The sequence below is a fragment of the Eschscholzia californica genome, unplaced genomic scaffold (genome assembly GCF_041429995.1).
Source record: "Eschscholzia californica isolate CP2 unplaced genomic scaffold, dmEscCali1.0.p SCAF_5, whole genome shotgun sequence".
Classification (NCBI taxonomy): Eukaryota; Viridiplantae; Streptophyta; class Magnoliopsida; order Ranunculales; family Papaveraceae; genus Eschscholzia; species Eschscholzia californica.
In genome coordinates this window covers 19,397,406-19,420,328 of record NW_028238472.1, presented here as the reverse complement: position 1 = coordinate 19,420,328, position 22,923 = coordinate 19,397,406, and the positions used below count along the sequence as shown (strand labels likewise).

Genomic DNA, 22,923 nt, shown 5'->3' with positions numbered 1-22,923 from the left:
AGAGGCAGAATATATTGCCATTAAAGAATGTTACAAGGAGGTGTTATGGATGAAGAAGCTGTTAGAAAAACTTGGAATGAAACATGATAATTATGTTACTCACTGTGATAGCGATAGTGCCATCCATCTAAGTAAGAATTCTAGTTTCCATTCTAAGTCCAAGCATATAAATATGAGATACCAGTGGATCCAAAATGTTCTTGAAGAAAAATTGTTGAAGATCGAGAAAGTTCATACTGATGACAATGGTTCAGATATGATGACGAAACCATTACCAAAGTCAAACATGAGCTATGTAGCAATGTTGCAGGTTTGGACATGGTAGATCCCTCTTCATAAGTCGGGAGGGGGAGATTGTTGGGGTCCCTCCTTATAATAAAAGAACTCCTAGTTGAAATAGGATTTCCCTTATTCCTTAGTTTGGGTTAAAAAGGTGTCCTATTTTAAGCCTAAAAAGGAAACTTTTTCTATCGAAATACGTCCCTATTTATCATTACAAATAGGGAATGAAAGGAAAAAAAAAATATTCGTCACTTTCAAGTCAGAGAGTTTCCTCTCAAATAATTTTCTCTGCCCATATCATCTTGGATTAGAGAGAAAGGTCAGAGAAATGAGATAGATAGAGAGAGATCAGAGAGATGAGAAAGAGAGAGAAAAGAGATTTCTGTAGTGATTCTTTTAAGAGAGATTGAAAGAGAAGAATATTGGTTTGAAGAAAAGAAGATTATTAATCTTGTGAAGCAATTTAGCTATTAAATTTATTCAACCTTTGGTAATCTAGGATTTGTTCAAATCCTAAGGAGTAAGAGAATTCTATCTCCCCATTTCTTGTTCAGTTTATCCACTATAGTTTTGGTGAAGATATGTTATCCAAGATTGTTTCTATACATCTTGAAGAGTTGAGTAATCCCCTATTGTTTTAGGAAGGAATTGTGCAACCCATAATCATAGTGGAAGATTTCTGGATTAGGTCCCTTGTTTTGTTTAAAAGAAATTTGACTCTAAGGTCCAAAAATTGGGGGGGCTGATTAGTTATATATACACTCCTAAATTGTAACATCCCTGAGTACTGTAAAGGGTGCCTATAGCAAGGCACCACCCATATGCCCACGTTGTTGTCCAGATTTGTTTTAGGGATCACTTTCCCTAAAGCAAAAACTGGATATCCCTATAGCATAACACCCAATTACAAAACCCAAACAGCAATTAACTTCGTTTTTCTCTTTGCCTCATCAGTTGCAGCCATGAGTTTGTGGAGAGGGAATAACTTAGAGAGAGAAAGTGATTTCTAGAGAGATAAAGAGTGGGAAAGAGAAGGAACTTCAAAGGGATTTAGTAAACAGTTTGATTTCTTCTTCTTTGTGCTACAAAGCAGGTAGGTTTCTTCTTCCCTAAGGTTTACATAGCCCTCTCAATTTTAAACCTAGTTTTGTAAAGTTAGAACTATAATAGCTTTAAACTATCAATTGTTGCTAGGTTATCATCAATTTAGAATTAATTATTTATACAATAGACATATACTATGATTTAAAACTAGTTCCAACAACAATAGTATAACCCCAGACCATTATAGTTATATTAATGGAGTATATACATATCCGGAAGATAACCTAGACTATTTGGTTTATATAAATATAGTATAAATACACCCGGACAATAGCCTAGACGCTAAGGATTATTTGTATTTATGTGATTGATGTTGATAATTGATGTTTGTGATCAATTAGATGTAGTATTTTGCATCTCTAGACATATTTATGAAAGTAAACTCATCGTGATAGGTTATAGTGACGTTATAACAAATACTTATCATGTTTGACTCGTTTGATTGTATGAGATGATATGTATGAGAATTGGAGCATAAATGCTATCAATATATGTGTGTAATATATTGCTTTAGGTTGTATCCTAGAAAGCATAAGCTAGTTGGAACTAAGAATGGTTGGCTCGACATGTGGGTCGATTGCAAACACTAGTTATTAATGTGATATTCGATAACTTAGTGGATCATGATCTTGACTTCTATTAATGGATTGGACTAAGACTGGTTGGCTCGACATGTGGGTCGATGCAAACACGGGTTTGTCAAAGCGATATTGGACAACCTAGTGGAGCAGGGACTTGAGTTTTAATATGGATTGACGGTCGTAATCCATAACTAATCGCTGGTTGCCTCGACAAGGTGATCGATGTAAACATAAGTTCATTCTTGTAGACCACATACTTCTAGTTTGAGAAGTAATTTACCAACTAGAGGTTGGCTCGCCTCCTGCTCATATGTGAATGTTCGTGTTGCACTGTGCTCGTGTTGTACAGATCCCCTTTTTGGTGCGGTAACCCTTGCCTATTAAGAGGTTTAAGTCGATACAAACACGGATGGCAAGTGAAGCTGTCTTGTGGACCTCGAAATTGGTTATACCCCTTCAAAAGGGAAGTTTATTGTATGGATCTCTTCAACTGTGTATCAGGTTGACTTTAGTGGTGTTGGCACGAAAGGTGAAACACAATAGACTACGTTATTGCCTTTCTTCTATTCGATACTTGGCTTTTGTTGTTTAATTGGTCTATTTAGACCTTAGGTAATTAGAAATCTACTAGTTGGGTTCTGGCCCAACCTACTATTTTTTTCAGGTGACAGAGACCGGGGATTTCCACTAGTTTGATTTCAATTCGTCAGCTTAGAGTTTCTTTCGTAGTTTTTCCCTTCGAGATTAGGTAGTTGTTTGGATTCTTTTCTTCGATTCGTAGTATTTCCTTTGAGACTGATTTGCCATTGATGTAATCGGATACTCCAAAGATTATTATTTAATCTATTCTTCATTAGTTTGATTTGTGATTTCTTATGAGCTCCATATGCGTTGTTTTGCCTTTTATTTGGCTTTCATGTTTATTATGTTATGATTCCGTGGCGAAATGCTCTATATCTTGGTTTTCATGACGGTCGACGTGAAAACTAGGACTTGGGGAGTTACAAAGTGGTATCAGAGCTCTAGGTTCATAAATCCTAGGGTCAGTGTGTAGGGTTCAACCCTGTTAAGCGCATAGTACGTGGTAATTTTTCGCATTTTATTGATTTTAAAAACACAATAATATACTTACAAAAACAAATTCTTCTAGAATGGGGAGAACATCTCTCTAGCATCTTATTGATTCAAACAACATTCTTAGGTGATGAATCGTCTGAACAACAACATAATAATGTAACATATGTTTTATGACTTACTTATATTATGTTAACCAAATTTTTAACATTTCTCTAGCATTTCCTTGATTCTACTACATTATTAAACTTAGGAGAAAAATATTTTAAACATTTTATTAAATTTTCTTTATTTTTATTACACGTAATGCTTTTGCATTTTTATCGACAGCTATTCAACCATTGAACAGATTTCAGTGATGCGAATTCTTATGGATCTTACCTTAAACAGAAAATAACTAAGCCAGATGCATGGGGTTTAATTTTCACCCACGTCGGTCAAGAGTTTGAGGGTGGGGATCAAGCCTTCCAAGATGTTCTCGGTCATTACTCTATCAGTACGAAAAAAAAAAAGTTAAAAATTTATAAAGAATGATCGATATAGGGTGACTGTTGGCTGCCATCGAGATGGATGTCCTTTCAAAGTGCACGGATAAGCCCCAATGAAATCACCTAATATGTTCTTATTAAAAGAGTTCAATTTAAATCACATAGGCTGCACTAATTTTATTCTAAACTCTTCGAAGGAAAAAATTTCGAGCAAATTTGTAGGAGGTCTCATGGCTGAAGATCTTAAAATCAACCCTAACAAAAGCACGATAATGTAAAAGAATCATTTAGAAAAGACTTCGGACTTAGCATTAGCTACTACTTCTCGTACAAAGGAGAGAGGGAAGCCTTAAGCACTGTATTCGGGCAAGAAGAGGATTCGTATTCTAAATAAATGGTATGTTTCGGCTATTAATTGCACTAATCCGGATAGTATAGATGATCTCCAAGTTGACGACCTCACCAGTCGATTTATCCGCATTTATATTTGCTTAGGCGCCTGTCGCAAAAGTTTTATGCACTGTCGCCCAATCATTTATGTCGATGACACATTTGTAAAGTCCAAGTTTCAAGGATCCATTCCCACAATTGTAGCGAATGACGAAAACAATGGTATGTTTAGAGATTCATTTTCAAAATATAGTTGTTGCATCTAACCAGAAACAAAACGTTTTTTTACACATTTCATCTTCTTGTACCATTTCATTAATATCTTGCAAAACTTAGATGGTTTTTTATACATTTTACTTATCTTATATAACAACTCTTATACTCTAACAGAACTAATTTTATTCCATTATATAAAAAAAATTTCTTTCTCTTGTTTCTTTCAGGCATGTTCCCTTTTGCTTATGTTGTTGCTGACAGTGAAAATGATGAGACCTAGGAATGGTTTTTCAAAAACCTAAAACAAAGTGTTGATCCCAACACCAGTTATACATTCATGTTGGATCGACACTCTGGAATACTAAAAGGTGTTAAGGTTGTCTTTCCCAATTCGTTACATTCATTTTGTTCATGGCATTTGAAAAACAACCTTAACCTAAGAGTCAAAAATGGGGCTCAGAAGTCGGGGTATTTTCAGTCATTACTATTTAAGGCAGCTCGTGCGTTACCTAAGTCAGAGTTTCACAAACATATGGCATCGATGGTACATATGGGCGAGACTAATGTGGTCCGATTCTTTGAGTCCATAAACCCTAAAAATTGGGTTGACTCCATTTTTCCTGATTCACGTTAAGGTGCAATATCCTCTCAACTGGCAGAAACCTTCAACAATTGGAGACGTGATGATAGGGTTTTTCCTATCACAGTTACGTTGGATTGCATTCGGGTTAGAATAATGAAAAGGATGAATATGAAGAGAAACAAATATGAGAAATTGAGTCACTTCCTATGCCCCCAAGATGAACATTGAACTTGAATACCGATTTAACTTGGCTAATTCTTGGGCATTAATCCATGCTGACGAGCTTGTGTATGAGGTTTGCTCATTTGTTACTCATTCTGTCAATCTTATGGATATCACATGTAGTTGCGGTAAGTGGTTGATCGATGGCATCCCTTGTCAACATCCCATGTTGTGCATCAAGAATTATGATGGTGATACAACAAGTTTTTTAATCCTATTTTCACCAAACAAGCGTTTGTCAGCAGTTCTCAATATTATGTCTACCCAATACCAAATTGTGAAGAGCCAATGGAGTACAATGATGAAACAAGAACACTACCTCCATTAATAAAGAAAAAATCGGGAAGACCAAAGACAGATAAGAGAGAGAGCTCATGAAACATACCCAAAAAAAGGAGGGTCTGCAGCCGGTGTAAAAAAAACGTATTATCACAATAGTGCCTCACGCACGACAGCTATAATAACTAACTTAAATTTTGATTATGCAACGGTTAACTTGTTTTGCTACAAACAGAAATATGCTACTAGGGTCTTTTATTTCTTAGAGGATTTGATAAATGTTACCAGATTGTCGTATTTAAACTACAGGACTTTGCTATATCTTCTTAAATTTTAAATGTTACTAGATTATCGTACTAAACTGATATGTATTTTGATAACATTTTCAATATGCTTCGTGCATTTTACTTATTCTATTACCAAAATATGTGTGGTATGTGTTATGATTTTACTAGTGTAAGTGAACAAAAGTTCGATTATTACCTAGCATTTTATGGACTCTAACAACATTCTTAGATTTTGAGTTGCTTCTGTTATATTAAATCAATTTTCAATATTTCTCCAGCATTATATTTATTTTAACAACACAATTATATACTTAGACTCAAAAGTTATGTATCATGTCTTTGCTATTATACGTAATAAACTAGAAAAATGTTGGTAGTGTCGAATAAATTTTGTCAACATCTTACTGATATCTTTATACTGGTTGGACCTTGCGCTAAAATATTATTTTGATGTTTCTAGCATTTTTCAAAATATTCAAAGCAAGTTTGCTACAAGTTTCTTATATTTAAAACGTCCACATGTTATCATTGGTTTTAGACTTAGAGGTTTGAGTTCATCCCGTCTTTGCTATTTTACGTAATAAAATTGAAATATGCTGGTATTGTCGTAGAAATCCGCTCAACATCTTTATAGTATCTATAAACCAGTTGAACGGAATCTAAAATATAATTTTGGTATTCTAGCAAATTGCAATATAATCTCATAACTGTTCTAGATGTTCTTCAATTTAAAATGTCAACATGTTTGTTATGTTTTATCGCATAGCCCGTTACAAAAACTAACGAATTATTAACTTAAATTATTTTTTTTCTCCATGTATTTCAGCAACAACCAAGTTAGTTGACCCCTCTTTCTTTGCGCTTGTTTGTCCAGTCATCAGTTTGCATCCCTTTAAGAAAAGTTTTCGTGTTCCATTCGATCACAAGTTCTTTCATGTACAAAATCACATACAACCCACAATCAGGCATGTGAATGTTCAAACAACAAACCAAATCAACATAATAAATGTAGAAATTATAAAATGCTACTAATATTCTTAAATATTCAAAAAAGTTACGCTTCTCATTGCTGGTTATCAGTATACTCTATCAGAGTCTTCACCTCCAATTATGCCTTTGGCGAGTTGAAGCTCGACAAACGCTTTTGAAATTATGCTAGTGAATCTTTTTGCATTACCCGAACACCTTCTTACAGTCTGATGATCAAAGATCATGGAGTTGTAGTGTGCCCATTTCCTATTTTCCAAACAATAAACAAGCAGTGTCCAATGTTAACCCATGTCAGGATCTCTTTAGAGTGGAGTACACAGGGGAACGCATATTTTAAGCATATATCTACTGAAGTCCTTCTTTAATTAGTATTGAAGATGTGGTCTGATGTTTGACTCAGATAAATTACAATTTATCATAGTCTGTTTAAGAAATGGTAATAGTCTAGTTTTAGATTTTTTTCTTGTAAAATCATTACAATTTTAAAGGAGCCAACATATTTAATGTAGTCATGTTAACAGACAAAAAAAAGTGGGAGATTTTACTCGCAAAGAGCTCAGCTGAAAGGAAAACGACCTCTTTGTACTCATTCTTTTTGTTGTTACATTTTGGATCATACCAATTTATTATTTGTACATCACAGTCGTAGTTTAGCATGAGTAGGTTGAGCTGTCGCCCAGTAATGTAGCTGTTCGGGTCCTTTGACCAGATGATTGTTCTGCAATATTACAAATTACTCTTCAAAACCCAGATATTTACTTCCAATACTTTCTAAAATTTGTTTGTAATACCGATACTTTGTAATAAATTACACCTCTAAGGTTTAGCAAAAAAGGGATTTAACAAAACTTCAACCACATAGTTGAGAAGAAAAACTTTACTTTCGATTTCCTTTCTAGTCAAATTCATCAAATAAGGGCAACTCTTCGTCGAGCAACGACTTGTATACGGGACTTTTTTCCAGTTGCCAGGTTTGTTGAAGGCTTCTATTTTTTACACAATTACGATTCTCAGTGCAATATTTCAACTTCAGGATTTCGTAAACTTATATAGTTGAACCTTTCGAATTGATACTCCTTCCCGAACCAGCTCCATCAGTAGAGTTCTTTGCAAACCTCTCTACAACTACACCTGGGCAAAGATAACAGAGAAATTACGAATAAAACATTAAGTATATCTTAACCAACAAAACAATTGGTATAAACATGATAAAAAAAATTCAATACATCATGATAATTTTTTCAAAACATCATGATTGATAATACAACACAACAAAAAAGTAGGAAAACTATTAAAATGTTCACACAGCAAATATGATTTTAAGTGTAGTATTTCAATTTCACGACATCATAAACTTATTTAGTCGAACCTTTCGAATTTATACTCCTTCCTACACCAGCTCCATCAGTGGAGTTCCTTCCAAACCTCTTTACAACTTCACCTAGATAATGATAAAACAGAAATTACAAATAAAACTTTAAAGTATGTCTTTACAAAAAATAATTAGTTTTAGAATAATAATGATTTCATTAGCAAATTTAGAGAATTTAAAATACTTACTTTTCCATCAGCACTGACTTGATTTTTCTCTTTATCCTTATTTACTACCATATCTTTCTCTATGTCTAATCATTAGAAGATAAAAACCGATATTATTTTACCACAACTATTTGTAAGTGTACAATACTTCAGCTACATTTACAGAGTTAATCTCTCCACCTCTCCAAGCAATTCTACTTTCTCGTTTAGGTTAGCTTCAACCAACACCTTAGGTGTATATTTGAGAATTTTCTTTCCTTCATCTGGCACAACATGGATTGCATCGACAATCACCTACAAACCATCAAAGATTTAAACAATAAACTAAAAATCTAACAGCAAAACATAAATGTTACCACAAAATTAATCTTACTATGCTACATAATGTTTCTAACAAAATCATTAAAACCATAACAGAATCTCGAAAATTCTAAAATGTATATACATGCTTTGCCTTCAGTAGATCAACGTGTTTCTGACTCTATCTTCCATAGGTTTCAATGACCACCTAAGAATCCATCGGATCTTTCTAGCCGCAGTCTTGTCTCGGGGAAGATAGTCGTGTGCATGGCGAACCAAAATACATTTACTCATCAAAATGTAATCACATAATAATTATATTGATTTGTGTAAGCAATTTATTTAAGTTTGTTATTTACCGGAAGTAGGATCAAACATCCCGAGACCTTGCAAGGGTCGTTGAGATATTTCCATATTGAAGACATCATGAATGAGAGGATTGCCCTCGACCACGACACCTGGTTAATCATTCTCACAGTTTGCAAGTTATGGAAGAAGCTTGTGTGCAAAGCATAACTCTTTGAGCTCGCAAAGATAAGAGAACACCCAACATACAGAATCAGTAACTTGATGAAGTCTAGAGGAGAACTCGTATGGTTATTGACTTCATTCTTTGAAGCTTTTGCATTAGTAACAGTCGTAAGAGACCTTGAACCATTAAAATGCTTGACAAAAAAGTCCTCCTCTTTCGCTTTGATCTCGCAATGTATGTATGTTGTCCCTCCATCAGCAATCATAACAACAAAGCCACATCCTCAGGAGTAAATTCTAACTCCACTCCTCCAAATATAAATTTCTTTTTATCCGTGTTGAAGTAGCATAGAAGCTCAACCACCACCGGATGTGGTTTCACTTGATTCTCCATAAGTATCTGACCACTAATAGCGGCCGAGTAAAAACAAGCAAAAGGTGTATCGGCAACTGCTTTTTTTTAGCTTCACTCATTAACGGTTCCAGCCCGCGAACCATGTCAACAACCAATTTGACGTTGTATCTATACTGCTGAAATTTATCAGAAGAATGACCATTTTTTTCTTGATCAACCAAATTATACTTCTCCTGCACCTTTATCTTCCTCTTTTCTGATGCAATATCCTGTCAGTGAAATAGAAGAATGGTAAGCATTAAATCAGTTTCAATTTACAGCTTAAACTTTCAACACCCAAAAAGTTTATTACCATGAACAATGCAACAATATTAAAAGCACATAGACAGTTTATGCAAAATCGATATATTGCTATAGCATGATGTAATTCTACCACTTGCATTCATACATTCTTAGAAACAGCATACATTGCATTCACATAACTAAGAATCTCAGGGCAAAAATCTTACACTTTCTGATTGGGATTGAGCTTCCTCCACCAAATCATTATCTTCTCCCCTTTGACTTTTAGGCCTAACACGTTTCGTTTTCTTTTATCTTTTCAGCAGGTTCTTCTATCAAAATACCCCTTTTTGTCCTTTCCGACGAGTCGTTTTGCTACAAATACATCATATATAGCATCTAAATTGTGAAAATGCTAAAAACATAAACGCATGTTACCAAGATATTGCAAAACAAAAATAAAAAAATTCAACTGCTGAATTATATCACTACATTTTCTAACAAAATATCAAATGTGTACCATACCCCCATTTTCTCTTGTTTTCCTCTTTGTTACTGTAGGTTCCACCGTACGCCCCTTTGTCGGTTGTAAGATCATTTTTTTTGGACTTTTTCGCACCTCAGGTGTGTGCGAAACACTATCTTCGCAGCCATCGAATATCGACCGTCTACTTTCTGTTTGGTCTGAAGCTTAATCTAACCATTTGTCTAAATCTGCAAAATGACAGTCAGAACACACAAATAGAGTTAAATTACAAATGTGGGTTGACCAAAATAACATACAACCAGGTGTGGGTTGTAACCATTTGTAAGGTTTTATGATCAACTTCAAAATGCTAGACAAAAAAATGAAATTTTTTATGAAAAACAACATATTCTGGAACTAAAACCCATAATTCAAACTTACATGTTCTATGGCTTTCAACAAAACAGGTCTAGGTAGTAACCATATATAAGGTTTTATGAGAAACTTCAAACTGCTAGACAAAAAAATGATTTTTTTTCTTTGTGAAAGCCAATATATTCTAGAACGAAAACTCATACTCCAAAATTACATGTTCTATGGCTTTCAACAAAACCTATGAGAGATGAGATTTAATCAGATTGCAGGATATCCAATGAAAAAGATTAAAGTTACAGAAAGACCTAATAGCTTGATTTTTATTTTATGTGTTTAAAAAAAATCATCATAACTACAATATAAACCCCTAAATTAGATAACGCCCTAGATTAGAGAGAAACATTGAGAAGTTATAGAGAAGGTGGAGTACTACCTAAATGGTAGATAGAGATAAAGTTGTATGTGGGATTTCTTCAAAGAGATTTTACAATGTCTTCTGAAATTTCTTCAAAAAGATCGGTTTCTTCAGACAAAAAAGGTTCTACTTCTTCTAGGTTTTATATCGTTGAGGACAAAGAAATGATTGATTTCTATAGTTGATGACAAAAGAAATGATCGATTTCTATAGTAGAAGACAGAAGAAATTTAGGGTTTCTCTAGTTGAAGATGAAGGAGAGAAGAAATCGGTTTTTTCTACTACTTCTAGGTTTTGTAATTTGGGCGATATGTTCTGGTTTAGAATAGGATAAAAGCATTCGGTTTAATGGAAAAGGAAACTTTTATTACGGATGGAAACTTCCTTTTGAGGAAATATTTTCATGAAACTGAAAATACTATGTGTATCTTTGAATTTGGGTTTTTTGTTAACCTAGGATAGGTTAGGTCGTAATAGAGAAAAGAGAGGTTAGACATGTAATTTACTCAAAGTGGATTATCTTCGATTTCATATTATTTTTGGGCTCTAGACCCATTAACCCTGCGATTTTGGACTTAAAATCCATCCCCCCTTTTTTTACCTTCTATCTTGGAGGGGTTTTTTGACACGTTAAATTATCTTGGTGTGTTTGCTTTTACTTTCGCATCTTTTATCTTCATATTTTTGAACAAGTTATTTAGATTATTTTTCCTAACATGAACCGATGGGTGTTTTTATTTGTTGTGATGGTTGTTTGAAATCCATTATTTGTTAAAATCATAGCAGACATCTATTTCTCCCTTCAAAAAATTACAATCTATAATGATCAAAATCCATCTGTTCTTTTTATCTTTTATGTGGTGATTTAACCTAGTAAAGATGACAACAAAATTTGCAATCTATATATGATTAAAATTTGAAATGCCAAATCTCGAATGATAAACTTTGAATCTAAAGTCCCAGATCTGAAATTTGGGAGGAGAAATAGAGGGAGAAAAAAAAGTTTTGGTAATAATGAGCCTTGGGACCGAGGTAATTTCTAAAAAGGTCAAAATAATATTGAAAATGAGTAGAAAAGCACAAAACATTTGAAAATTATTATTCAGGTCAAAAAGTGTGCAAATACTAAAATACCTCTTTTTGTCATTTTGTGTAACTAATTTCTTTTATTTTTCTTTAAACTTTAAATCGATATAACTTTTGTTTGAGATGTCGGATTTCTATAAAAATTATATATTTAGAAATGATTTTTCATTAGCTTTCTAACAAGATCCACTTTCAATACCTTTTTTTCAAAAAAAAACCCAGAAAAATAACGACGTTTTTTTTCCTTTACGTTTTTATGCAAACGTGTTTGCAAAAATCTGTTCTGCAAACGTGTTTGCAAATATCTGTTATGCAAACGTGTTTGCAACAATCTGTTATGCAAACGTGTTTGCAACAATCTGTTATGCAAACGTGTGTTTGCATAATGTAAACTGCAAACTGTGTTTGCAAAATACAATCTTGAGTTGCGTATCTTGCAAACTCGATTTGCAAGACTCGCCTTTGTAGAGCATGATTTGCGAGTTTTCAAGACTCGCCTTTGTTGGGCATGATTCTTTTAGGCTTGCCTACAACGATGATCAACTTTTCATCAACTAACCCACTCATATATACATTTACAAGGTACAAGGGTCAAATAACAATATCAAGTTCCCCCCTCATAATTGTTCTACATATATTCAATGATCAAACCCAAGTGCTACTTCAGTCACATCTTTGTTGCTGTATTCCTATCTTGATCATGTCAATGTAAAAATAAAAGATCATTTCTCTACTTGTAAATACTAAATCTTATTCATCCCCACTTCAAAATTTCACATAACACTTTGAGATACGATCGCATAATTAACCCATATGTCCATATGTATTTTGCTGGTGCAAATTAGACACCTCATTCACTATCTAGCAACAGATACAACCGGGCAAACATCACGTTTTGAAAAAGAAGAATAAATTCCTTAATAGGTAGTATACAAGTAATATGTTCGATCTTTTTAGCAGTAGTGGAACATCAATGTGTTGATAGATCTGAAGTAGTAGGTCTAAAACTGGCTCCCTTCGAATGTTTGACCTAACTGCCAACCCACAGGAGCAGCATCGTAGCTAACAGTAGTTCTGCCATCACTGGTGATAACTTGGAAAGAGAGGCTCTTCCCATTAAGGTAAGAGCTACTCTGTCAATTCTTGACCCCAGGCTTGCCATCCTATAATAGACACTTTGATCGACACAGAATGAACGCCTCCGACACCTGCAACGTTTATTACCAATACCAATTTGAAGTAAGAGTGGCCATTAATGGTGAATCTTATTCCTCCTTGCTGCATACAGGGTTCCCTGCCACCACAACCAACAATAAACTATTAATTTCAATTTGAGATATATAGTTAAATGTAATTCAAATGAATAATTTCCTGCATACTGAACCAATAATACTCGCTTTGAATGTGTATCGACCATCAATGTTTGAAGTTGTATGAGTTCCATAATCGTCGACATCTCTAGGGGATCTGAACTCGATTCATTCATTTATGAAAGAAGAAGGATAAGAAGAAGAAAAAGAAGTATCATATCCATCTACATGGGATACATCATTCTCAATTGTTAGCTTCAAACTCATACTTCAAGTGAAAACATTGGGTTGTTGGCCAATCAACATATTAGGAAGTACATAACAGAGAAGGAAATCAACATTTTGTCAAGGAAATCCTCTCAGACATTTTCACAAACAGATTATGTGCAAAAACTTAAATTGCAATTGTAACATGGGAAAAAAGATCAAATACCCTATCAATCAATAATGTATAATAACCACCATCATATTTGATCAAAGTAACAAAAATCAACAGTCAAAGTAACAAAAATCAACAGAAAGAACAAGATCCATGCTTCAACATATTTGAGTAAGAACTATGAATCGAATGAATAAAACAGCAAAATAGATAGATATTACCTCTACCAACGACGAAGAAGAAGAAACTACGACCCTCTCTACCTCACTCTCACACCGTCGCCAGAAACCCTAATATGGTGTTCATTGACTGCATACCAGAGGCTCAAAGAAATGATAAAATCAAGTTCATACAGACTGAAAATAACAACAAAACCAGATTCTGCAACGAATTAGAAATGGAAGATCAGAAGAAGGATGGAAGATTTCGTGAAGAAATTTCGAAGAAGGAGAATCAGGAAGAAGAAGAACCAAAACCTAAAAGTATTGGTGTCGTTTGAGAGAAAAGAGAGTGTTTTAGTGGGTAGGGGTATTCTGGGAATGAAAAAAGAAAGAAATGACCTGATTGTTAATTATCAATATTATTATAAACTTTACCCATTATAATACATAATATTTTGGTAACTTCCAACTAATAGAAAAAGATCTTGGCTTTTTTTGTTATTATGATATTTTTTCCAACCTAAAAAGTCATTTTTCCTTTTTTAATCTGGACGGTTGATTATAATCAACGTTTCAGATCTAATCTAACCTAAATAAACTTCTCACCATCTTCTCCCTACCAAAACACAAAACCCAGCTGCCTCTTTCCCCTTCTCACGAAATTAAGAGATTGATGATCAAATCTTCTAGGGTTTTTGTATCAAGTTTTTTGTCCAAGCCTTGAACTCATTTTTTTAAGAAATCTGATCACATAAATGTGTTAGATTGTCGAAGTTGTGGAGAAGAAATTTAGATTTTAACATATTAGGGTAACATGATCTTTGTTGTTCGTTTGATGATCTTGTAAATTTTGCAAATCGTTTCAAAGGAGTAGGGAAACTTCTAATATCATTTGTGAATAACTAAATTTAGCTAGTACAAATCCAAATACAATACTTAAAGATGCAATTTCAGTTCCTCAAAGGTGTGCCCATTTGGCCATTTGTATATGGAGATTAGCAACTAGTGATCTACTTCGATTCGTTTCCAACAGATTTGGATTAGGCAGTTCATAAACTTGTTCTTGAAGTTTGTTTTGTGCTATTAAAATTGTAATAATGCCTAAATATCTTCAATGGCCTAATAAAGATTGGATATATGGGTCAATCTAAATGAAGAAGTTGATTTTTGTGCTTTGGTAGAGACCGGATGGGGGATCTTTCAACAAAAAAAAAAAAAAAGAGACCGGATGGGGGAAGTTTATCTAGGTTAGATTAGATCCGAACGGTTGATATTAATCAACCGTCCAGATTAAACAGTAAGGGAGGGACCAAATATTGAACATAGAGATCTAAAAGATCAAAAGGCAAAAAACATGTTCTCATTCTTCAAAGGTGCCACCACAGGGACTAATTTTCACTCCCATTTCACTCTTACTTTCCCTTTTTCTATCATTTCCGAGCCTTTTACTTGTCCTAAACTTTTCCAGTGCACATTAATAGATGATATCAACGAGTTCATCGACTCAATTTATTTCTGAAAATACAATACCATTTGAAACAAATAAGCAAATAAATATAAAACTATATAATAATTATAAATCCAAAGACCATGGGGAACCCTCTTTCCTAGGCTTGGAGCAGTTTAGGACCCAATTCTAATTCACCCTGGTATTCATTTCTTTAATATTTTTCCTACGAATTAAGGCGATCTTTTGCGTAAACAAGGAGAGGAGACTTCTTATGAATTACAAGTCCAGGGCCCGATTCAGTCATATCTAAATCTTCAATTGTAGAAGGCAACGTAAAATCGTAACGATACAAAAGGTTGGCTAAACCAACTCGAACGGTGTAAGTTGCAAATGTAGCACCAGGGCAAATCCTTCTACCTGATCCAAATGGAATAAATTCGAAATCGTGTCCTTTATAATCCATAGGAGAATTCAAAAACCTCTTGGGTTCAAACTTTTCTGGTTCATTCCACGATCGAGGATCTCTTCCTATTGCCCAACAGTTAACTAGAACCCTAGTTTTTGCAGGAATGTGATAACCTTGTAGATTAATTTCACTTAAGGACTCATGGGGAAGAAATAATGCAACTGGTGGATGTAACCTTAGAGTTTCTTTAATCACTGCTTGCAAGTAATGCATTTCTTCGATTTCGTCTTCTGTGATGTTTGGTTTACCTTTTACTATCTTTCTTATTTCATCTTGAGCTTCTTTCATTGCTTCTGGGTGTCTCAAAAGTTCTGACATTGCCCATTCCAATGTTGTATGTGACGTATCAGTACCCGCAACAAACATATCCTGCACATTAAAAAGAACTAAATTAATAAGACCTCGATATAGTTAAAATCTATCGGATATCTTACTCGAGGCAAGTCTTAATAAGGGTATAAGTGTTACTCAAGTCAAATATCTAGTGTATCCATATCTTGGAGATATATATGAGAATATTTTCTTTGATTTATATCTTGGGTATGAAGATTTGACTTGAGTACCACTTTTACCCTTATTAAGTCTCAAATCTTACTCGAGTCAAATCAGACCTTCGACGTCAAAAGAAAACAAATCTTACCAAACATTAAGAATTATAAGTGAAAAATCAATAATATTTATACTTACCAAGATGACAGCTTTGATGGTATTTCTAGTAAGTGTGACACCTATTGAAGCCTCCTTTTCAATTCCAAGCAAAACATCAACAAGATCTTCATGATCTTCATTGCCATCACCACCATTAACACGGTTTAATTTACGTTGAATATGTTCATCAACTACACCTTCAAGAAACTTATCTGCAGCTCTTACAGTCCTTTCTACCTTAGCATTCAAACCATTAAAATTATTCACAAAAGCAAGCCATGGTATAAGATCAGCAATATTGAAAGTACCCAATAAATCAGTAACATCCATGACTAACTGTAAAAATTTAGCTGAAGAAGCTTCCCCAGTATACTTTCTCCTAAATGCAACCCTACAAATTATATCATTTGTATATGATAACAATATATCACTTAAATCCACCACACTACCCTTTGAAGCAACCCGATTAATCTTGTTAATCACATTCATGATTTCTTCGCCACGAACAGCATGAAATGATTGAACTCTAGTAGGGCTAAGAAGCTGAAGGATGCAAACTTTTCGCATTTGTCGCCAATACTCACCATAAGGCGTCAAAGCAATTCCTTTAATACCATAGAAAAGTTTTTCAGCAATATCCAAATGAGGTCTACTAGCAAAGACATGATCATGGGTTTTTAAGATTTCTTTAGCAAGTTTAGCTGATGATATAACTAGGGTTGGAGCAGGACCTAACTGCAATATCATCAAATCTCCATGTTTTTTAGCTACAACTTGAAGGTTTCGATGAGGGTGAATACCTAGAAGATGAAGATGACCTATAATTGGGAGCTTATTAGGAGGTGAAGGTAGTTTAACCAAATCCTTTTTCGCTTGGGAACGAGTATTTTTAATGATAAAGGATGTTATAATGGTAAGTGTAAGAACTGCAAGTAGACCAGGAAGAGAGAAAGGTTGAAACCCTAACAATGGTACAAGGAAAGAAGAAGACATTTTCTTTTTATTTGGAAACTGTTACTACTGAATGCCTATATCCTTTCTTGTTAATCCTTCATGTATATATAAAGGGCTGAGCTGGGGAGTCTTGCTAGCTAGTGAGTACACTATTATTATGTATGTAAATGAAAGTAAATGTGGTTAATGTTAGGGATTACAATTTGAGTTAAAATGTTGCGAGCCAACCCGTCCCGCCCCTAATGGAACCTGATTTAGGTTTTCTTTTTGAATCAAGTAGGACATATGAATTAAATAGAACATATAAGTGAGAAACTCAAGTTGATCGTGTTGTATCACGTGCTAGTTACGTTCAAAAACGTATTAAGACCTCGCTGGGTGAGTTCTATATGGTTTCGTGAATTAACTCCGCTAATATACTATTAAATTATCAAAATTACTTGACTATGTAAATTTGAGTTTCATTTATTTCTTCATCTCTTCCCATTTTATGTACAACTAAAAGTGTAGATTTTATTTATTCAATAAAAATCTTCCTTGTCAACATTTGGCAGTCCAAGTGGTGGATAATGTTGACATAAACTCCAAAATCTTTGAGGTTCCAAGTTTGATTCCTGGAGATGGATTTCATGGTTTATGTTTTTATTGATAATGTTAAGCGATCTAATGGCTTAATATTTATGTCATTGTAATGACTATCGTAGGTCATAGTCAATTTCCAAAAAAATAAACACTACAAAATAGTCAGGCTTAATATTTATATGCCATCGTAGATCATTGTAATGATTATCGTAGATCATAGTCAATTCGAGTTTCATGTTGGACAGGGTCATGATTAATGAATTTTTACGGCTATAAAGATTTAAAAAAATGCAAGAATTTTTGCTATGGATAATTCCATCACTACTAGACGTTCAACAACCATATTTTTTTCAATACTACTTACAGAAAATCTATAGGAAAGTGAAATGATAGAGTGACTTAGAATTTAGTACTTAGAGGATGACATATTTCCTCATTTGGAAACAAAAGCGGTCCCCACTATAGTCAAACTTTGAAAAATCTTGTCTTTTAGTAAATTACACGTCATTATGTCATCCTCTAAGTCACTCTAGCATCTCCCTGATAGGAAATACGTTTAACTAGTAATTACGGATGAAAGGCGTAGCAGAAAAATCGTAGCTAAAACCTATTATGACGGCAATATCAGTTACGAAGTAAAGACCGTAGCGAAATGTCTTTTGCTACGTTGAATAACTGCAACAGCCGGCGCCCGTAACTAAATCCCGTCTGTTTTCTAGTGAAATGAATTATTATTATTATCTATGTTAACTATCTTTATTAATTTACACTAGAACTATTAAATGTCCCGATTGGATGCTCGGAAATTTACAGACTCTCACGAGTCAAGCCTTTTGTGATACAAACATACCCTCTACACATGGATCTCCATTGTTACCATGTTCATGGTGTATGTTTCAATTATTTTACCATTTGTGTCAAAATTCTTAACAGCGGTAAACATGATAGACTTATCTAATAGTGTATAGTAATCCACTTTACAATTCTATCTCAAAAATAAATTTATCATTTAAATTTATATTTATGATTATGAATAGTTTCTTTTGTTTTCATCAAGAAAAATGAATGGAGTAATTTCTTTTGTTATAAGTACTTCACAGCAAACAGTAGTCTATTTATGTATGGTTTTGAATTATTGATGAATAACAAATTGTTTCAGTATAACACCTACTTGCAAATCCTATTAAAGACAGTGAGTCCCACTCATGCATGCTAGTTACATTTAATTCAAACATATATAGATGTTTAGTTACAATAGGTCTTGTTTTCATATCTTCACGGGATGTTCGTGAGTGGGTGCTTGGTAAGGTATGAACAAATTTGTAAGAGTAAATCATTATATTTCATAATAATTTCGAAAGTATTTTGATTATGGGTTGATATCTAACTCGATTTGTGACCCGCAAAACCACTTTCAGAAAAATATTTAACAAGACTGACCTTTAGAGCAGGGCTCATCTGTGGCTTATTCTGGTCTACGAGATAAGGCGTATGTTTCGGCACTTATCAATGTAAGAGATATCTCGTATCCATGTATATTTTGGATTTAGAAAGAGAGGTGGCGAGACTGTAGGATTAGGATTTTTCAGCAATATAAACTCAAATCCTACAGATATCTTAGTATCATATTGTAACTTGTTCTTCTTATCGTAGTGGAAATCGTCGCATCATTGTTCATCGTGAACTAGGTCTAATAAACCGAACCACGTATATATCTAGTTGTCCACATAATTTTGAGCCCGTTAAACAGGACTGACATCAGGCTGACCTCTAGTTTTTCGGCGAGGCAGGGTTTCGGAAAAATCGGTTATCAATGTTAAGAGTATCCATGCATGTATATTTCGAAATTAGAAAGAGAGATTAAAAAGAGAGAGTTAGTGAGGTGGTTGGATTAGGGTTTAACGGTTATAAATAAACTAAAACCCTATAGATATCTTATTCATTCTCATGAATCCCTTGTATAACTTGTAATTCTTATTATAGAGGAAATCATCACGTCTTTCAGTAGGTCTAACATACCGAACCGCGTAAATCTCTTGTGTTCTATTAGATTTTTTATTTTTGTATTGCTTTTCTTTGTTACTTGATTTTGTCATAACAGCTTTATGTTGTGATTGATTGTTTTCGTTACTATTGTTTTTTGTTGTTTATTCTTCGTCATAACAAATTGGTACAGAGATTAGGTTGCTAGATTCGAGAATAACGAAATTCAAGATACAAAATTTGTTGGAAGTAATGATTTTAATCTGTGGAATATCAAAATGCTAGATGTATTAAGTCGACGGAGTTTGTTATAAATGTTAGGGAAATTTGGTCAAAACTCCCTAAAAAATTTGAGTTTTGGTTTAAAAAAGATTTATCAACTTTTTATAGGCTTCAACTCCCTATGGCATTTTTGTAAATTAATTAATATAGGGAAAAGACGAAACTAACCTTATTGCAAACCAGATTGCAAAGCTTTGCAAGACAATCAAATTGCAAAGTAATGCAAACCAGTTTGCAAAGCTCTGCAAACCAGATTGCAAAGCTCTGTAAAGTGTGTGCAAAGTTTTGCAAAGTCATTGTAAGGAAAACCAGATTGCAAAGCACTGCAAACGGGAATGCAAAGCACTACAAACCAGATTGCAAAGCTCTGTAAACCTGATTGCGAAGCTCTGCAAACCTGATTGCAAACCAGTGCAAACCAGTTTGCAAACCTCTGTAAACCGATTGCAAAGCAATGCAAACCAGTTTGCAAAGCTTCGCAAGCTAAGATTCGAAGGGCAATTTCAGCATTAGAAATGGGAGTGCTTTTAGAATTGTCCTTCAAGACTATTTTCAAATTATATATGGGGCCTAAAAGGAAAAAAAGATAATTTATCTTTTTGACAAAAAAAACATTAAATTGGGCCTCCAGCCCAATTTCCTGTAAACGTTAATTGAATTAGAAGGATGCACTCGCTAGATCTCTAATAGAAGAAGAAAAGGGAGATCTCGTGGAAAGAGCGCATAGACAAATTCTATTGTGTATGAGTAATGAGGTTTTACAAGAAGTTGCAACGGAAACGAGACGAAATCCCTCACTAATCGTCTGTATTTGATGAAAAAACTATTTAGATTACAAATGAAAAAAGGGGGGTCGTTGAAAGACCATATAGATGAAATTAATTGAGTATTTTTATATTTGACAAGTATTGATGTGAAATTTGAAGATGATTTAGATAAGGCAGTACTATTGCTAGTGTCTCTACAACCATTATATGAAAGCATTCTTAATTCTTTTATGTCTAGAAAACAACTATAACATTAGAGGATGTTAAAGCAGCATTAAACTCAAAGAAGTTTAGACGAAATCAATGGAAGGTGGCACTTCGGAGATGGGTTAGTTGTAAGGGGAAGATCACAACAACTAGGTGATGGAAAAGGTCGGTCAAGGTATAAATCGAAATCGGGGGAGTAGTGGTGCTATAAGTGTAAGAAAGAGAGACACTTCAAGAAGAATTGTCCCGAACTCAAAATAAGGGGGAAAAATCAAGGGAGGCAACAGTGATTGAAAAATATGAAATTGTTCTTATAATCATTGAATAATATGATGATGTTGTGGTTTTGGCTATCAATCCCTGTTTTTCAGAAGATAGGTGGATCTGGGATATTGGTTGTACATTCCACGCTGTCCTCATAGGGATTGGTTTTCTAGTTACAAGTCTTTTAATGACAGCGAGGTTTTAATGGGAAATGATGCTCCTTGTAAGGTTGTTGGAATATGTACAATTCAGATCAAGATGCACGAAGGTGTTGTGAGGACCATAACAAATATCATACATGTTCCGGATTTAAAGAGGAATTCAATATCCTTAAAGGGGTTGTAAGTTTACTAGTGAAGCTGGTGTTCTTCGAATTTCAAAAGGCAGACTTACAGTTATGAAGGGGTTAAAGAAGAATGGTCTTTATGTGCTATAGATAATACGGTTATTGGATCTATATCGATATCATCACCAGACAAAGAGGTTGAAACTACTAAACTATGACATATGCGATTGGGGCGTATGAGAAAGAAGGGGTCCCATATATTGAGTAATTAGAGATTACTTTCTGGACAAAACTTGGAAAATCGGAATTTCTTGAGCACTTTGTTTTCGGAAATGGGTGTACATACTGAAAAGCAAATATGAGGCTTTTGTCAAATTTAAGCAGTGAAAGACCTTGATTGAGGAGCAAACCGAAAAATTAATCAAACGCTTAAGGACTCACAATGGAATAGAATTTTGCGAAGATGATTTCAATAGGTTTTGTGAAGCTGAAGGGACAATAAGACATCGTACAGTCAGGAAAACACCACAATAAAATCGTATTGCAAAACGTATAAAGAGGATGTTATTGGAAATAGCTCCGTATATGTTTTCAAATGCAGGGCCGTCTAGAGTGGTTTTGGTTGAAGCAGTTGACATGACAACTAATCTAGTGAATTTTTCTCCGTGTTAATGTTGGTAAACTAAAACTACAGACTATGAAATGTATATTTCTTGGGTATGATCCTGGAGTAAAGGGATTTCGATTATTGAATACGGAAGGAAAATCAAATAAGTTTCTTGTTAGTAGAGATGTTACTTTTGATGAGTTGTCTATGATAATTTCGAAGCAGAAAGTAATGTTTATAGACACTGCATTAGACATGGTGAGTTGGAAGAGGAAATTTATATGCATCAACCAAAGGGGTTTGAAATCCAAGAAAAGGAAGACGTTTTGATACCTTTATCTTTAAAAACAGGTATTTTAGAAGCAAATATGATAGTTGTCTTTACCACAGACAACTATCAAATGGTTTTTATGTGTATTTACTCCTATATGTGGATGACATTTGGAGACCTTGCAACAATATGTCTGAAATCCACAACTTGAAGATTCAGTTAAATGGTGAGTTTGAGATGAAGACTAGGGTGCACCAAAGAAGATTTTGGATATGGAGATACGTATGGATAGATCTGTTGGAAAATTGTTTTTTGACTCAGAAGACGTACATTTTGAAATGCAAGAAAGAAAATTAGTGAGTACTTTATTGGCAGCACATTTTAAGCTTTCAGGTTAGGTGTCACTAGAAACTGATGAGGAAACTATATGTCTCGGGATCCTTATGCTAGTGTAGTGGATAGCAACATGTATGTTATGGTTTGCACAATATTGAATACTTCACATGTTGTAAGGGTAGTCA

The 22,923-nt window shown here is 34.1% G+C and overlaps 1 protein-coding gene and 1 long non-coding RNA gene across 5 annotated transcripts; both read right to left on the bottom strand.

Moving 5' to 3' along the window:
• Positions 1-6,540: 6,540 nt before the first annotated feature.
• LOC147537677 (uncharacterized) lies at positions 6,541-11,063 on the bottom strand. 4 transcript variants are annotated; one of them, XR_015225719.1, is made up of 10 exons: positions 10,718-11,063; positions 9,969-10,157; positions 9,671-9,818; positions 8,695-9,430; positions 8,481-8,575; positions 8,057-8,329; positions 7,866-7,937; positions 7,378-7,627; positions 7,042-7,214; positions 6,541-6,742 (listed from the first exon to the last, which is right to left on the bottom strand). It is a non-coding gene; the product is annotated as an uncharacterized LOC147537677 (long non-coding RNA). The 4 variants fall into 4 exon arrangements; XR_015225716.1 differs by lacking the exon at positions 8,481-8,575; XR_015225718.1 differs by lacking the exon at positions 8,481-8,575 and having other exon boundaries at positions 7,866-7,931.
• Positions 11,064-15,117: 4,054 nt separating this feature from the next.
• LOC147537676 (cytochrome P450 736A117-like) lies at positions 15,118-17,427 on the bottom strand. Its single transcript, XM_086640199.1, has 2 exons — positions 16,239-17,427; positions 15,118-15,920 (listed from the first exon to the last, which is right to left on the bottom strand). Exons 1-2 carry the CDS (start codon positions 17,190-17,192, stop codon positions 15,309-15,311), a joined length of 1,566 nt encoding a protein of 521 aa, XP_086496325.1. The 5' UTR covers positions 17,193-17,427; the 3' UTR covers positions 15,118-15,308.
• Positions 17,428-22,923: the final 5,496 nt, after the last annotated feature.